At 44.0% G+C, this 16,157-nt stretch overlaps 2 protein-coding genes across 7 annotated transcripts in view; one reads left to right on the top strand and one right to left on the bottom strand.

Moving 5' to 3' along the window:
• Positions 1-5,766, bottom strand: part of TTC7A (tetratricopeptide repeat domain 7A) — a 202,106-nt gene extending 196,340 nt beyond the window's left edge. For 2 of the 4 annotated variants that reach the window (XR_011679309.1, XR_011679310.1), the window contains exons 1-3: positions 5,405-5,766; positions 2,727-2,890; positions 1,020-1,188 (exon numbers count right to left, since the gene is read on the bottom strand). Coding sequence is in view for 1 of the 4 variants with exons in the window: in XM_071427863.1 (XP_071283964.1) it covers positions 1,020-1,188; positions 2,727-2,890; positions 5,405-5,726 (655 nt within the window). In the remaining 3 variants the exon portion in view is untranslated. Of the gene's footprint in view, positions 1-243; positions 303-1,019; positions 1,189-2,726; positions 2,891-5,404 lie in introns of those variants that run through there. The other 2 variants (XM_071427863.1, XM_071427883.1) reach the window with 2 other exon arrangements.
• Positions 5,767-7,135: 1,369 nt separating this feature from the next.
• Positions 7,136-14,885, top strand: MCFD2 (multiple coagulation factor deficiency 2, ER cargo receptor complex subunit). 3 transcript variants are annotated; one of them, XR_011679319.1, is made up of 5 exons: positions 7,136-7,293; positions 8,046-8,197; positions 8,890-9,049; positions 10,103-11,292; positions 11,336-12,320. XR_011679319.1 is itself a non-coding variant. In XM_071427916.1 (5 exons), the coding sequence occupies exons 1-4, from the start codon at positions 7,222-7,224 to the stop codon at positions 10,232-10,234; spliced, it is 516 nt and encodes a 171-aa protein (XP_071284017.1). In that variant the 5' UTR covers positions 7,136-7,221; the 3' UTR covers positions 10,235-10,236; positions 14,623-14,885. The 3 variants fall into 3 exon arrangements, 2 of the variants coding, with proteins under 2 accessions (XP_071284017.1, XP_071284005.1); XM_071427916.1 differs by lacking the exon at positions 11,336-12,320 and adding an exon at positions 14,623-14,885 and having other exon boundaries at positions 10,103-10,236; XM_071427904.1 differs by having other exon boundaries at positions 10,103-12,320.
• Positions 14,886-16,157: the final 1,272 nt, after the last annotated feature.

Raw genomic sequence — 16,157 nt, 5'->3', positions numbered from 1 at the left:
GCAAGTACCCGCTCCTCTGAGCCATGCAAGTGTCAGTGTGAGGCACAAGTAAATTAGTCCTGCTCCACAAAAGCTCATTAATGAAGCAGATTTGATCAGTACCACAGGAAACAAAAATCAAAGCAAGCAAAGCAGCACAAACAGGGTTTCAAAAAAAGCAGAATGACTCAAATTATTATCAGTAATACTAGCAGCCCAGTCAAACAGTATTTTGGGTTGATTTGGTTTCACTCTTTTACATACCAGTTGAAGGTATCTGATCATCAGAGCTCTCATTCACCTAATTAGCTGGTGGACATGCTGAAAAGAGTAGAAAGCAGTAGATAGGTAGCAGTACTTGAGCAACATTTATAAAGGAACCGAAAGCAAATGAAGGAGAAGATTACTGATCTTTTTCTCCACCCAAGTCAAAAACTGACAAGGGTCTTTCCCCCACTCAAAAAGGAAATGCAATTTCACTACCCACAGAGGTAGTTTTAATTAGAATCTCTCAAACAGTGCAATGTCTACAGAGTTACAAGGGGGAGGAGAGATTCCTGTTTGTACATAAGATCTGATACTGTGTGGCATGCATTGCAAAAATATACTACCTGCTTTGAAAGCACATATTCTGTTAGTCCAAAGTTTAAAACTTGGAGACATTGTTGTTGTTAAATTCACAGAAATCACTGAAATGTACAAGTAGATGAACTCTTTCTAACCCAAAGCATAGGTCCCAATTCAGCCAAGAGCTTGATTCTTGATTTAGATTTTCCCAAAATGGACACACAAGTTCAAGCATGTCGCTGACTTACAGCCAAGAGTTACCACAAGATTTCCAATTTCAAGCTTTTCTTTACAAGCCAGCCAAGTTTAAAAACCATGGACTAAGACTCCATAACTGAAACTACACAGACCATACCATGTAGGATCTTCTACAGCGTACATCTTTGCCCTAATCCTGCTCCAACCAAACCACTTGGAGAAATAGCTTCAACCTAAAACCAGCATATTTCAAATATACACACGTGGTCCTTTACCTTTAATAACAAAGGCTTCGGTTATCAAACGCAGCATGTACAGAGGTTCCTCTTTGGTTGAAAGGTCATCAATTCCTGCTTTTGCATACATGCTGATGGCATCTCTGTAGCATCCCTCCACATAATGCAGCTTTCCTAGGATCAGCATAGCTTCTGTCATGTACTTCGGCTGAAATGGAGGAGAGAGAGAAAAAGTGTTCGCAGAGTGAAATACCAGACAGGAAGAATGAAGTTCCACAGCAAATTAGGAAGGTTCAGAATGCTTTCCTCTCACAACTGCAAAGGCTAACCTCATGAGAGCAGGAGCCAATGAAGGTCAGGCAACCACTTTGGAGCTCAGATTTGAAATACAGTTTGTAAGCCAACTCTTTGGTCTCAGCTGACCTGCTCTATCAATTCACCAGCCACAAAGAGCACATAAAATGCTGGCACTGTCAGAATTACCTACACACACTAAGAAAACCCCCTGCATTTAAACTAGGCAGTAAACATCACTTTTTAGATAAATGCTCCCCTTGCCTCTGTATATTTAAATAAAGAGTCAGAAAATTCACAAATTTTCTGTAGTCCTCAAAGAATTTTCATACAACAGTGAAAAAACAGAAGGCACACCTGCTATTTCTAAGATTCATTTTGTTTAAGGATTGAAAACTAATGTAACAGAACCTCAGTAAAACACATCTGTTCAGGCCCTCTGGAAATCATGAAAAGGTTCCTAAGCCTTCATATCCATTTTTTAATACATGCAATCAACACAGGGTCAATACTGCATCAGTAGCTAAGTCACCACTAGCTAAGAAACAGTAATGCCAATTCATGCAGCCAAACTAAACACAAGGAACTGGAAGAATTCAGTAGTTCTGACTGTTAATGGGGTTAAACTATAAAGAGGGTTGGACAGATTCCCCCCCCCCCCCCCCCCCTTACTCTCTCCATTTTATGCTCTAAGTAGGCTGCCCTTGCTCATTGGAAATTAACATGGTGAAAGTATAATATACATTTCCAACTTAACTAAACTAGCCTGGCAATTTCAGGACCAAAAGTAAAAGGAGTCTAGAGCAGACTGTTGTAATTCACTTACATCTAAACACAGTTATGCAACTGTGTGTCAAAGGACACCAGTGCAGCAGCAACCATCAAAGCAGAGTATTAAAACCCTCCTGAAGCTCTGCAACTGAGCAGACAAGCAGCTACTGGCCACACATCCAGATCATACAACAAAATAAAAGCATTACTTCTCTAATAGACACCAAAGGCAGTGCAAGGCTGCAGCCCTCCCAACACAACCCTAAGTTCCTGACAGCAGCTTGTGTCACATTTTTCTCCATCAGGAGCTACCAGTTGTGCAAAATTCCCTCAGATCTGGAGCAGCAGGAGGTCACTCTACTGCACTGGCCTGACAGCACCCTTATGTGCCACACCCCAGCACTCAAGAGCAATTTAAGTATTTATCCTGCTTCCTTCCAATTAAAAAAAATAAATAAAGAGGATATGTCCTTGTAGCACACAATTTCTTTGCATATGGAAAAGCAAGTCTCACAACATAAAACCCTGCCTAGGGGAATTACCAGTCTCTCAGTATCACCTACAATACAGCACTGTATATCCATGGACATGAGCAGAAAACACCTACACCTTGTATGAGACTAATAGTCATAGCAAAGAAGTATCCAGTTGGCAGGAATTATGATGATAGAGCCCACTTACTCTTAGTTTCCCTCTGCTTAAGATATTGGTCAGATACTGTTTAGCTTCACTCAGTTTGGGCTCACTCTTCTCTGACAGTGGAATGGAGTCCTTCAGTTTGGCAAAATTTTCTTTCAAACATTCCTCCAGCAGAGCCTCTGCAAGCAGCAAACTCCCATGGTCCTCTGAAAGCACACACCAACCAATAAGAAACATTGCTTACTGCTATACTGATGATAAACAGAATTACAAAAACAAAACAACACACGTTTGAGACAGACAAACTCAAATGAGGGGATAAGGAAGAACTCATACACAAAAAAAAAAGTTCCATTAACTTTTATCTAGTGGAAACAGTACGTTTTGTATGGAAAAATGAAACAACACTGTTGTAACTTGAAGATTTTCCCTCCTTAATCCCTTAATTTTGGCAGCACCATTCCTTCTTACATTGTCACTAATGTAATAGTTAAGAATTTTCATCACAAAACTCACTTTCAAAAGCATAAGAACAAAAAGTCTGCAAACATTTCAAAGGATGCTTTTTATTTACAAAGGTACTAGCATGATATGAATGTTTTAGACTACAGAGAAGTGATAGCAGTAACTGCATCAAAATTTAACAATTTTCCATAAAGTATACAGAAAAAAAATTAAAAGATAAATTATATAGATTCTAGACATCTATTACTAAAGACACACAAGGACTGACCCCCTGCTGTAATTAAAATGCCACGTAAAACTCTTTCTACATTAAAATCCATCCCTGTTCACAGTTCCACAGAAGAGACACTCAAACACAGTTAGCAGCAGTGGATACAGCATGAAGCATCATGGAATGTGGCAATCGTGCTAAAAAAAAAAAGTTTAATCAGCCAGAGTACTCAGAGTTCTTACATGACAGGCCCATTTCTGCAGTTCCTTCATTCATAACAACAGCACCTCCATCAGCAGACTAGTGGGTCAAGCCAGGTAAGGAAATCTTTGAATACCAAAAAGCCCAGCCCTACATTTCATATATATTCCATGTTTCGAAGTCTGAAATTTGAGAATGATAGATACACAGTAGTGTATCTATTTTTGTATTTTCAGTCCAGGAGACACCTTATGCCCACTTTCTACCTATACACCATATAATAACTGTGTGGTGGTTTAGACTTTTTTGTTGTTGTGGCCTAAGTGTTCAGCTACATACCAAATTCTAATCATAGCTCTTCCTGCTTGTTTGCAGGTCTGCAACTAAACAAAGTACAGGTACATAAAAAGAGAAGTGTAAGAGTTCAAGTATATTCCCCCCCGAACTTGCATGCAGTTATTTCTACATACCAAAGTGCTTTCAGGTAGTCATTAATCCCTTAATCAAACTTAAGGAATTAGGTAAGATCATAGACAATTAAGAAATAAATATACACAACCTCACAATGCAAATACTACTGTTAAAAAAATCCCATCCAAGCACACAATCATTTTTAGAAGCACAAAACCTGCTGAAAGAGGTTCCATAGCAGTAACAAAGCATTACTCTTTTGTAACTACCAAGTTATGATGACATGGCAGCAAATTAACAAATCATGTTTTTACAGCAATCATACTGTTGTTATACCTCTTAATTACAAGGGAAGAAACTACTGTGAACTCTTCAACTACTAATGCCCCCAAAGCTCATGGTGATCTCTGCACCTGGGAAAACACAGCTGAAACCTGACTAAAGTTCAAAGGTTGGCTGTATGATTCTCAGCACAGGGTTCAACCTGTATCATGTAAACACTAGGAAAGCCTCAAAAATAAACATGTATTAAGCTACCAACATCTCCTCCATCATGGCTCCCATTGTGAAGTTTAAGGCACCCCAAAAAGCTTCAACGCTGGGGCCATATTCTGGTCACGATCCCCTAAAGAAGGGGTTCATTCCCAGAGGCAGCTCTTCTGACTTCAGTGGCAGAAACCTTTGTACCACTACCACGGGTAGAATCAGGTCCTGTTCACAACTTGCTTGCTGACCTCAGACTGACTTATGCTGCCTCCCTCGTTACAAAAGATTTTATTTAAAAAAAAGGCAGCAAATCAGTGTGTTGTAACAGGGGAAAAAAATACTAATATACTTGCTATTTACTAAACCTACTTTACATGTGAAAGCCTTTCAGTAAAGCAGTGCCCCTCGGAAACAGAAAGAGGTAACAGAAGGGCACCCACCCAAGAAGAGCGCTGGGCAGGGGGCAAGAGGGAAGCAGCATGGCATGTATCGAGAAGCTGATTTGAACCTTTCCAAACGGGGGCGGCTCGGCCGCAGCCCAAACGCGTCGGCGGCACCCGGGGCGGGCTCGGAACCGGCAGCCGCCACCTGCGCCCGGCGCTGATCCCGAGCGCTCGGCAGCCGCCCCTCGCTGCCCCGCGGGCTCGGCAGCGCTGACACGGAAAGGAAGCGCAGAGTGATCCTTCCGAGCGCCGCTTCCTGAGCTCCCGCCGCCTCTCCCAGGCATCCCTCCTTCCCGAGCGCTGCGGAGCCGGGATGCCGGCACGGGACGGCAAACGACGCCCCGCAAGCCGAGGCGGCCGCAGCTCCCGCCCACGCCAGCCCACCGGCGCGGGGCTGCCGAGACCGGGCGGCGGCAGGGAGCGAGCAGCCGGCCCCGCCACCGCCCCACGCCCGGGCGGGTCGGTACCGGCAGCCGCCCCGCCCGCCCCCCGCCGCCGCTTACCCGCGTCCTGCGCGCCCCTCGCCGCCTTCGCCTTGCGCGGGGGCCGCGGCGGCAGCAGCTGCTGTGCGAGGTCGCGGAGCCGCCCCCAGTGCCCCTCCGCCCGGCACCGCTCGATCTCCGCCTCCAGCTTCACGTGCGAGTGCGAGGCCTTAGCCGCCATCTTAGCGCCGGGAGAGACCCGCCCCGCCCCGGCCCGCGGGGAGTCCCCGGCGGCGCCTCCCGAGCTCGGCGGCCGGGGCTGTGGATCCGCCAGGTGCTGGGGGCCGGGCGCGGCCGGGACGTCCTGCCCGAGGGCTGCGGTCGGGGACGGGGTATCCGCCATGGCCGCCACTCCCTGACGCCTCTCGCCTGACTCCCGGGCACGGAGCCGCGTCCTGCACAAGCGGCCGCTGTCCCGGCACCGCGGGTGTGGCCCCTCGTTCCCTTCCTGGGCGAGACCGGCCGGGAGTGCCGTTCCCCCACCGCCTCCCTCAGAAGTCACCCGAAGCCCGGGGCTCTCCACCGGTTGATCCCCACGGCCACCGGCCCCCTCCAGCAGCAGCCTCCGCACGAGACCCGCGGGCGGTGCGTGAGGAACGGGCCAAAAGCCGCCCCGGGCCCGGGTTTGCTCGAGGGCTGTGACCTCGAGAGGCCGAAGCTGTGGTGTGTAGGTGTCGAGTATGGAAACAGCGGGACCCGTGGTGTGAGGGGAAGTACAGAGCACGGTCAGCAGTGGGCACTGGGGAGAGGGTACGGCAGTTCCCACTCGAGCAGCAGGGCAGGAACCATGGTGGTCCTTCATGGATGGGGTTGGAGGGAAGCACCCAGAGCCGAGGCAGCCAGGGACTGCCCTAGGAGTGGGATGCGTGCTGGCCCTCAGTGCCACCACCTCCACCATTGCAGTCCTAGGTTCTGCCCAGGGTATCACCAGTGGGATCCCTCCAATGCATCCTCTGGGAAGGAGCTCTCTGCATCAAAGGCCGGGGTTGTGGAGACCCCACAGTGCCCAGAATGGGCCAGGTTGCAAGTGGGTTATCTGGTCTAAGCTCCCCTACTCAAGCAGGGTCATCCTAGAGCACATGGCACAGGATGGTGTCTAGGCAGTTTCTGAATATCTTCATTGATGGAGACTCCACAATGTCTCTGGACAATCTGCTCCTGTGCTCAGTCACCCACACAGCAAAGTTGTTCTTGGTCATGTTCAGGTTGAATTTTCTGTGCATTAGTTTCTGCCCATTGCTTCTTGTCATTTTCCTCAGCACCACTGAGTAGAGCCTGTCTTTATCCTCTTGCCCCCCCCCCCACCCCTTGTGTGCTCTATATATAGGTATATATAAACTTGTATACAAAGTTTGTATACAGTGATGAGCTCCCCTCTCAGTTGTCTCTTCTCGAATCTGAGCAGGCCCAACTCCCTCAGCCTTCCCTGGTAAGAGAGATGTTCCAGTCCCTTAATCATCTTTGTTACCCTCCACTGGACCCACTCAGGAGATCTACGTCTCTCTTGTACTGAGGAGCCCAGAACTGGACACAGCACTCCAGATGTGCCTCACCAGGGCTGAGTAGAGGAGCAGGATCACCTCCCCGACCTGCTGGCAGTGCTCTTCCTAAAGCCCCGCAGGACACGCTGCTGGCTCACGGACAGCTGATCACCCACCTGGGCCCGGCCCGGCCCGGCCCCGCCCCGCGGTGGGCGCGGCCTCACCGCACCTGCGCCGCCGCGAGGGCTCCACGTGGAGCTCCGGGAGCGATGACGTCGCCCGCAGGGCGGGGCCGAGCGGAGCGGCCAATGGGCGGCGGAGCGGGCGGGGCAGTGCTGGGTCAGGGGTGATCCCGGGATGGTGTCCCGGGAATGGTGTCCAGCCCGCGCCCAGCCCGGAGCCCGCGGCACGGCGGAGACCCGCCCGAGGGTACGTAGTGTGGTGGCGGCGGGGCCTCTCCGCCCGCCCCGACAGCCGCTGCTGGAATGGAGGTGCTGGGGCCTGGGCGGCGGGCCCAGCCCCATCCCGCTGCGGGGGGGCTTTCTCGGGGATCCAGCCGGGGCTGGGAGCCTGGCGGGTGGGCAGCGCCGGGCTGGTGCAGCCGGGGGTAGCTGCAGCTGGGGCCGGGAGAAGAACGGGAGTGGAAGCCGCCGGCCCGCGCCGTGGCTACCCTCGGGAGCGCGGCCGGCCCCTGTGAAGCTGCGTGCCCTGTCACCTGCCCGTGAAGTGCGCACATGCCCGGCTGCGTGACGGCTTCCCAGCTGTGCGCCCCTCAGGGAATCCAGCCTTAACAGAGCTGCTCATTAGATGGAGCCGCTTCCATGCCGTGAGCGACCTTTGCTCCCATAGCTGTGGGGCAGGTCTGTCTGCCTGAGGCAGAGGGCATGGTTGCTTGTTTGTCTGGAAGGTATATGAACACCCAGGCATGGCTAAGGTGTGCACATTAGCTATGAGGAAAAAAAATATCTGAAAATTACTGCATAATTCCGTAAAATAGAGACCCTCATAAAAACTCCTAATTGGCACTCTCTGGTTCTCTGCTTGCCAAGAGTTTCCAATGCAACAAGTTTTCCTATTCTGAAACTTAATGGGGTTGTTTAGCACTGTCTAAATCTGCTGAAAGTAGATCATATTTTCACATTTTTCCTCTGTTTTTCTGGGGGGTGTTTTCCTTTTTGCAGGAGATCACAATGCCCCAAAAGATGTTTAGAACACATTTGCTGTTCTGCTTTGCTATGGCTGCATTCTTCATCTCTGCCCTAGCTGAGGAACACGCAGGAGAGAGTCAACATCCAAATATTCGCCTTGATAAGAATTTGGTACAAGATAAAGAGTACGTTTTCCATGTTCTAAAAGTGTAAACTTTACTTCTTAATTATTTTCTTATCTCTAAAGTGTTATGCGAGTTGGACTTAAGCCTAGAGCACCCTGTTTTCTCAGAATGTTGTACGATTAGCTAAAGCCAGATATGAGACATGCTTGCTTGATAAATTTGTAGAGATACGAGACCTAGAAAGGCTCTCTCTGGAGCCTTTAGCCCAACTTATACTGTATTTTATGCTATATATTTTGTTACAGAAATCCTGCTTACCCATATCAGCATACTTTAGACAAAATCATATTCCTAACAGATAGAATTTATTTTCTCATTTGCTTCTTCTTAAACGCAGAGCAGTTCTAGCAGCAAATATAACTTCTTAGAACACTTCATGGTTGACTGGGAAAGATCTTCCTCCAATTCCTGTGCTTGGAAGACAGCCAAAAAGAGATTTTGGGCTCTGCTTCAGTTGTTTTGATAGCCTTAAGTAGGCCAGAAGAAATAGAAATAGTTATCTAAGGCATTAGAGGCCTCTAAGGCCCCTCTAACAAACAGCCTTTGTGTCCCCTTTATCTTGATATCAGACTGCAGCTTTTAGTTGTCCAGGGTGCTTTTATACCGACAATATTTGATCAAAGACTAAATTTGCTGTAAACAGAGCATTAAATATTAACTGATGGAAATGTTGTGGGTTTTGTTTTTCTTAGACACATCATGGAACACCTGGAAGGTGTTATTGAGAAACCAGAATCTGAGATGTCTCCACAAGAGTTGCAGCTCCATTACTTCAAAATGCATGATTATGATGGCAATAATTTGCTAGATGGGTTAGAACTTGCTACCGCTATCTCACATGTCCACAAAGAGGTTGGTGTGGTTTTGTAAGGGCATATGTGCTTGGAAACAGTTCTGACTCTACAAGCAGCAGAGCAGTTGCAACACATCCTCAGTGCAGTTACAGTTTTTCCTGAACATGAGAGTATTTTTCTCTTGATAGTTCTGGTTGAATTTATAAATGATCACTGTTTTTCGTGTCATATTGCAGTTTTTAGGAATTTTCCATTTTGGTTTAAACTCTAGAATCAGGAAGGGCTCCAGAGTGAAAATCATTTTACAGAGGGCTTACTTTGGCAGGTAGGGATGGCAGAAAGGGAAATCATCCAAAATGAGGCATGAGAATTTGTAGAAATATCGTGATACGACACTCTTTTCAGCTTCAGGGTGTTTCTGTTTTTTATAGTTTCTGAAACTATAAAAAACCTCTTGCACAAAATTTGTATTAGAAGAACCTGATATGGTCTGCCTCTTCCTACACTCAATTTCTCTTTCCAGTCATTAGGAACACAATAGAAACACATTATCTCATATTGACCTTCTGGAAGTTACAATTCAGAATAGCATAACTTCCTGCTAATAACCCGTGGCAAAAAATAGTGAGCCAAGAACAGAATATGAGTGGCTGTTTCTTGTGCAAAGGCACCTCTTTGTGTTCCCATAAGGAGTGTTACTAAGTATTTTACTGACTTTAAGCTACAGTGCTGAATTTTTTCACTTCTGTGTTACTCTAAGGTGTTTCTGTAGTGTATAGAAACTACAGTGCCTATACTACATCAAGTTCCTAATTAAGAATACATTTATTAGATGATTGCCCATCATTATACATTGTGGTATTCAGCTTTTGGAACTTCTGACCAAGAATGTTGACTGCAGAATGCTTGTTCTGAATCCAAGAACTTTGACTTCAAACCTTCCATTTGATGAAATTTGCTTACATTATTATAAATGATTACATAAAACTTAGTGCCACATTAGGCACCAAACATGAGCAGCTTTGTAAAAAATTAGTTGTCAGTAATCTGTCACAGGTGCTACTAGATGAGAGAGACTGCTAAACTGTTCACTGTGGTTTTGTTTTTGTAGGAAGGTGGTGAACATACCCAAGCAATGAAGGAAGAAGAGCTGATTAGTCTAATTGATGATGTCTTGAGAGATGATGACAAGAACAATGACGGATACATTGACTATGCAGAATTTGCAAAATCACTGGAATAAGGGTTTGTTTCTCCTTCTAACCACATGAAAATGTGAACCAGTATAATGTGATTCATTACTGTCATGTATCAACCCCTGTGCTGTGAGAAGTAGAGGTGTACCAGTTCCACCTAAATTTATTTGAAAGTTGTATGAGTCAAGAGTTTTGCTAACTTGGAGTGAGAGCCATGTTTGACTAAACATAATACACATTTGAATCGTGAAGCATGGAAGTGCCAACAGTACTCACACAGGATACAGCTGGCAAACTCCTAAGTAGCTCTGTATGAATACTAAATAGAGTCATTAGCATCTAAATTTCAGGTTTTCAGTCATTGGGTTTTATAGTTCTTATTTGCTTACATCTTCTATTTAAAATTATACCTAGAAAGCAAGAAATGATTACTGCATATAGTTCTATTCCAAGGGGAAATGCCTTTACCTTCTCTCTAATTTACAAGAAAATCTGTAGATAAGTACAGGTGCTTGAAACAGCAGTTGTAGAGGGAAAGCATTTAAGTGTGAGTTATGTTTGAGTTCCACATGACACCATATGAACTTAAACAGCCTTTGAATAAATTGAGTATTTTTAAATATATGTACTTCCTAGCATACCATTACATATAAAGATATATATACATGTGTTTTTCAATTTTTTGTCCTCTACAAATTTACTTTTTATATCTTAATTTACTGGGGGTTTTTTATCTACCTTCCATTTTTTAAAGAAAATTGAAGTATTTTTATTACATGTTCTGTTAATGCTGTTTAGCATTTACTAGAATAGCTTCTGCTATCTGGTTTTGAACCATAGAATGGCCTTGGTTGGAAGGGACCTTACAGATCATTCAGTTCCAACACCCCTGCCATGGTCAGGGACACATTTCCACTAGACCACGTTGCTCAGGTGTTCCCTCTCTAGGGTTAGGGCATCTACAACTTCTCTGTGCAGCCTGTTCCGGTGCCTTTCCACCCACACAGTAAAGAATTTCTTCCTAACATCTAATCTAAACCTAGCCTCTGTCACTACATATTCTTGTAAAGAGCCCCACTCCATCTTTTTTGTGGGCTCCCTTCAGGTACTGGATGGCTGCAGTTAAGTCACCCCTGACTTAACTGCAGCCATCCAGTTAAGAAAAGAAAAGCCTTTTCTTTTCCAGACTGAACAATTCCAATTCTCTCAGCCTTTCCTCACAGGAGAGGTGCTCCATCCTTCTGAGCATCTTGGTGGCCTCCTCTGGACTCTCTCCAGCAGGTCCATGTCTCTCCTGTGCTGGGCCCCCAGAGCTGGATGCAGGGTTCCAGGTGGGTCTCAGCAGAGCAGAGGGGCAGAATCCCCTCCCTGGCCCTGCTGCCCACACTGCTCTGGCTGCAGCCCAGGACAGGTTTGGCTTCCTGGGCTGTGAGTGCACATTTCCAGCTCATGTCCAGCCTCTCACCCAGCAGCACCCCCAAGTCCTCCCCAGGACTGCTCTTGATCCATTCATCCCCCAGCCTGTGTTGATACCAGGTGCAGCAACTTGTACTTGGTCTTGTTAAACCTCATGAGATTCCTGTGGGCCCACTTCTCAAGCTTGTCCAGCTTCTGGATAGCATCTTATCCTTCAGGAGTGTTTTGAAGGTCACATTAACAGTAAACCAGTTTTAATATTAAAGCTTTTGTTCATTTTGGGTTTTGCAGTATTAGCCAGCAGGAATGAGCAAGTAATGCTGCCTTGTTAAGGTTTAAGTTCATATTCCTTGACACTTAAATTATGGTATTACTTTCAGGAAGTATTTCATAATTTAACAGTTTCAAGCTACTTGAGTGTTTTCAAATTATCATGGCTCTAGGAATGTTTTCACTGTCTTGACTCAATACTTGACAAGTCAAGCAGTTTAAGAATATTAGAGCTGTGATGTATTGCTGTGTTATTGATGTTTGGTGACTGAAACATAATTGAAATCTTAAATTGCATTCAATGATTTTTCATTAATAAAGAATCTAAATGTTAGCCTATTTCTGTAAAATGTATAAAGAGCTATTTTCTATACAAAATTATTCTTATATAGGAGAAACACATTGTAAAAGAAATTATTTCCTCTCTTTAAATGTTTGTGCAATGAAGCCTGAGTGTTGGATTTTTTTTCTTGTACTAACTACTTATTTTGAAACCTTTGTGGACAGATTTGTGCTGGTTGTACAAGCAATAAAATTAAGCTGGCGTTTGTGCATGCTGATAGGATACACAAGGCTGGAAGTGCTAGTAAGAAATGCACCTCATTTGCTGATGTGTTTTTAAGCTTGTCTCTCCTACTCACAGTCATCTTAAAAGAAAATTCTTTCAGTTACAGTTAGAGGGTTTTTTCACATTTTTTGGTTGTTTGTTTTTTTTTTTTAATCTCTTCTGAGGCTCTGAATGATCTGGAGCAAATGTTGAATTGGAAGAAAGTGTAGGAAATGCTAGTGGCTCAGAGGGCAGAAGAGGTTAAGCTGCTCAGCTTGAGCACTTAAAGCAGGTTGCCTGTAGCCCTGTCAACTCTTATATGCTTATTGCTCTTGTGGTTTAACCCCAGCTGGCAGGAAGGGACCACAGAGCTGCTCACTCCCCCTGGTCTGATGGCAGAGAAGCAGAAGGGCAAAAGTGAGAAAATTTGAAGGTTGAAATGAAGATAGTTTAAAGCAAAAGCCCTGAGTGCAAGCAAAGCAAGATAGGGAATTTCTTCACTCCTGTCCATGGGCAGGTGATTGTCAGGAGAGCAAGGCTCCATCACATGTAATGATTGCTTGGGAAGACAAATGCCATCACTCCAAACAGACCCCGCCTTCTCTTCCTTCATCCCCCTTAGCTTTATATGCTGAGCATGATGCCATGTGCTCAGGAACATCCCTTTGGTCATTTGGGGTCAGCTATCCTGGCTCTGTCCTCTCTCGGCTCCTTGTGCACCTCTCACTGGTGTGGTGGGATGAGAGGCAGAAAAAAAGATCTGTGTAAGCTCTGCTCAGCAATAATGAAAAATCCCTGTGTTACCAACTCTATTTTCAGCACAAATCCAAAACACAGCTCCATACTAGCCAGTGTGAAGAAAATTAATTCTTTGCCAGCCAAAATTAGCACAACGCTTAAGGCTCTGAGTTTTGGGCATGAATGAAAGGGCGTGAATCTTACACATGGTTTTCTCATCACATGCAACCACCTGTAAGTCCATTTATGTACTTCTGTTGTATTCATGTGAATATTTATTAACTACTATTATTGTATGTGGCAAAAGACATACACCATAGAAGCTTCATATTGGAAATCATAAATGCTAGTAATATGAACATTATTTGCCAGCTATTTTAAATTTGTTTTAAGGGTTCAGAAGTATAAATAGAAAAAATATTTACTGAAAGGGGAAAACAAAATTGGCACTTTTGATATGTGTGAAGAACAAAATAAAATTTCTGCTTTCCTATAAAAAACAGTTCAAGAAAAGTTACCCAAACTGAAATCTGCATTGTCATGTCTTTACTCAACCTCCTAAAATAAATACACATATGTAATTAGTAAAATTAAAGATAAGTGTTTTAAGAGCTGTCTTGGGAGCTTTCTCAATTATTAAGTAGAAAAGTGCAAAAATGCTGAGAGTGATGGTGAATCAGACTTCTTTTTTTTTCAAATATAACTGATTTGAGTGCTAGTTGTAGCTCAGATAATACCCCTAAATGTGCTGGCACAGGCTGTATATAAATACAGTATTTTCTGATTCATATATATAAGCTATAGAAAATAGGGCCTTTACAACAGTGGTACTCATCTATAAAGCAGTTCTAGCTTCCATAGAACAGTTCAATCTCCATTTCACAGGTAAATAACAAAACAGAAGGGCTATTTGTTTTGCTGAAGATCAATCACATACCCTGGCAGAAACAGAAGATCAGGAGAATGCTGTTGTGTGTGATCTTCACGTCTTCCTAGTCCATGATCTCAAGGGATAAAGATTAGCATTCTCCATTGGAGAGAACACATCTAGCATTGCATTACTATCTACTGTGTGCTCAGATTAAAATGTTTGGATTATCTGCTTTTACCTCACAAAACATTGCAGAATCTAGCAACTAAAGAAGATACATAAACTTTTTCTTGAAGTACTCCTAAACTGACTGGGTTTTTTAGTAGTAAGTCTAGAACAAAGTCTGTACAGAAAAGAGAAAGATTTTAGCAGCTTGACTACTGCTTGTCGGGCTTCTGTTTATGACAGGACTGACACCCTAGAAGCCCTCCCATCAAGAGTTTTGCCTGCACATTCACACAAGCTTTATGACCTTTTTGGTTTTCTTCATTAATCACTTATGACCTCAAAATGTCTTAGATTCATTAGGGAATGGTTACAGACTCACAAATTCCAGTTTTGTCTAAAGTATTTTTTAATCCCGCAATTCACAGGTGAAAGAAGAGTAATTCAGGGGCAATGTCATAATCGACAGAGCCACTAGATAGCGTATGGACACTGCACATCAGTTCCCTGCAGTATGGAACAGAGATCAACAGCCTGCTTTTCCCTAAAGCATCACCACTACTCTGACTACAGGCACAGCTTGCTGCTCTATCTTACACCACCACTTCTTGACTGCATGATGCCTGCATTTTTATTGGTTTATAAATTTTATTGGTTTTTAACTTTTATTGTCATAAAAGTTGACTACAGATGGGACTGGTTACTGGTAATGAATTTTCATTATTTACGGAATCCAAATGAACTTGAAGTGATAGTAAAGGATCTCTCATTGTAATTTTGTCAGTAAAAATATTTGTGTAATAGGAAGGCTTTCTAATATAAACATCAAGCTTGGTCTGACTTCTTGACCATCTCTAGTTTACATGTGACAGGAGCCATGATGTGTCTACAGTGGTCTCAACCAATGTTAAAGAATATTGGAAGGTTTTAGTAGCACCTGAAGTTTTACTGCTTTTGCATTAATCATAAGAGCTTTTGTCACTGTTCTTACAAGGCAGAGGTCCAGTATGGTCTGATCAGCCATTTCTGCTTAAGGTGAAGTTTATTGCCTTTTTTCCTCCTCTCCCCCATTACATGTAAGTTTCACTGTCTGTTCATTGCAACATGAAATCACCACGTAATAGTCTAAGCTTTTTTTAAACTAGATAGGGTGAGCATCCTGCATACCTTAGTCTGTAGTATTTATTACCACAAGGAATTTGTGTTCTAAACACTTCATTAGCACAGATCCTCTGTCCACATTGAGATTCATTACAAGGGATGTAGGGATGTTATTAATACCTTACAGAAAGTTTCTCTGAAGTTACATTTTTCTGCTCATTCTGTCTTATAAATTCTGAAGAGTAGCCTAAATCTTAAGGCCTAATACACACTATAATTGTCACAATCTTCCTCAGCTGCACTGCAGCTTTGCACGTAGATAGAGGGCAGTGTAACATACAACTCAAAGTCTGCTGCCACATAGGACACTTCACAAGAAATCAGCACTGCAGCAAACCTAGTGTCACCTTCTGCCATCTCATCCAAGTGACCAACAGCACTGGATTTCAAGAAGGCTGATGTCAATAAACTCAGAGAATGGGTAGGGAAGATCTAATAAGAAGCAAATCTAAAGGAAAAGCAGATTATGGACAGCTTCAATTCATTCAAGAAATGCTAGTAATAAACCAAGTGCAACTATGGCATTTTAGAGGAATTAAGGAAATGCAGCAGAAGTCAGCTAATTCACAACCTTTTAATAGACCTCAGTTGTAAGAGAGATATCTGTAAAATAGACACTAGTACAGCTGGTTGAGAACCCAGCACAACACTCCATTCATGGGAAGGTGTAGAGGGGTGTAAACAGTTACTAAATATACACTAGATACAGCTAGCTAAACTTATCAAAGGTAAAATAAATTTTACAGGTAAGAAGAGAAAAACAAAGGGAAATTTGGACCAGTACTCTATGACAGGTAAGTGC

The sequence above is a fragment of the Agelaius tricolor genome, unplaced genomic scaffold (genome assembly GCF_023055355.1).
Source record: "Agelaius tricolor isolate 1412-34295 unplaced genomic scaffold, bAgeTri1.0.p SCAF_1, whole genome shotgun sequence".
In the NCBI taxonomy this organism is placed as follows: Eukaryota; Metazoa; Chordata; class Aves; order Passeriformes; family Icteridae; genus Agelaius; species Agelaius tricolor.
Note: the sequence above shows the minus strand (reverse complement) of the source record. Positions and strands in the feature narration are given on the sequence as shown.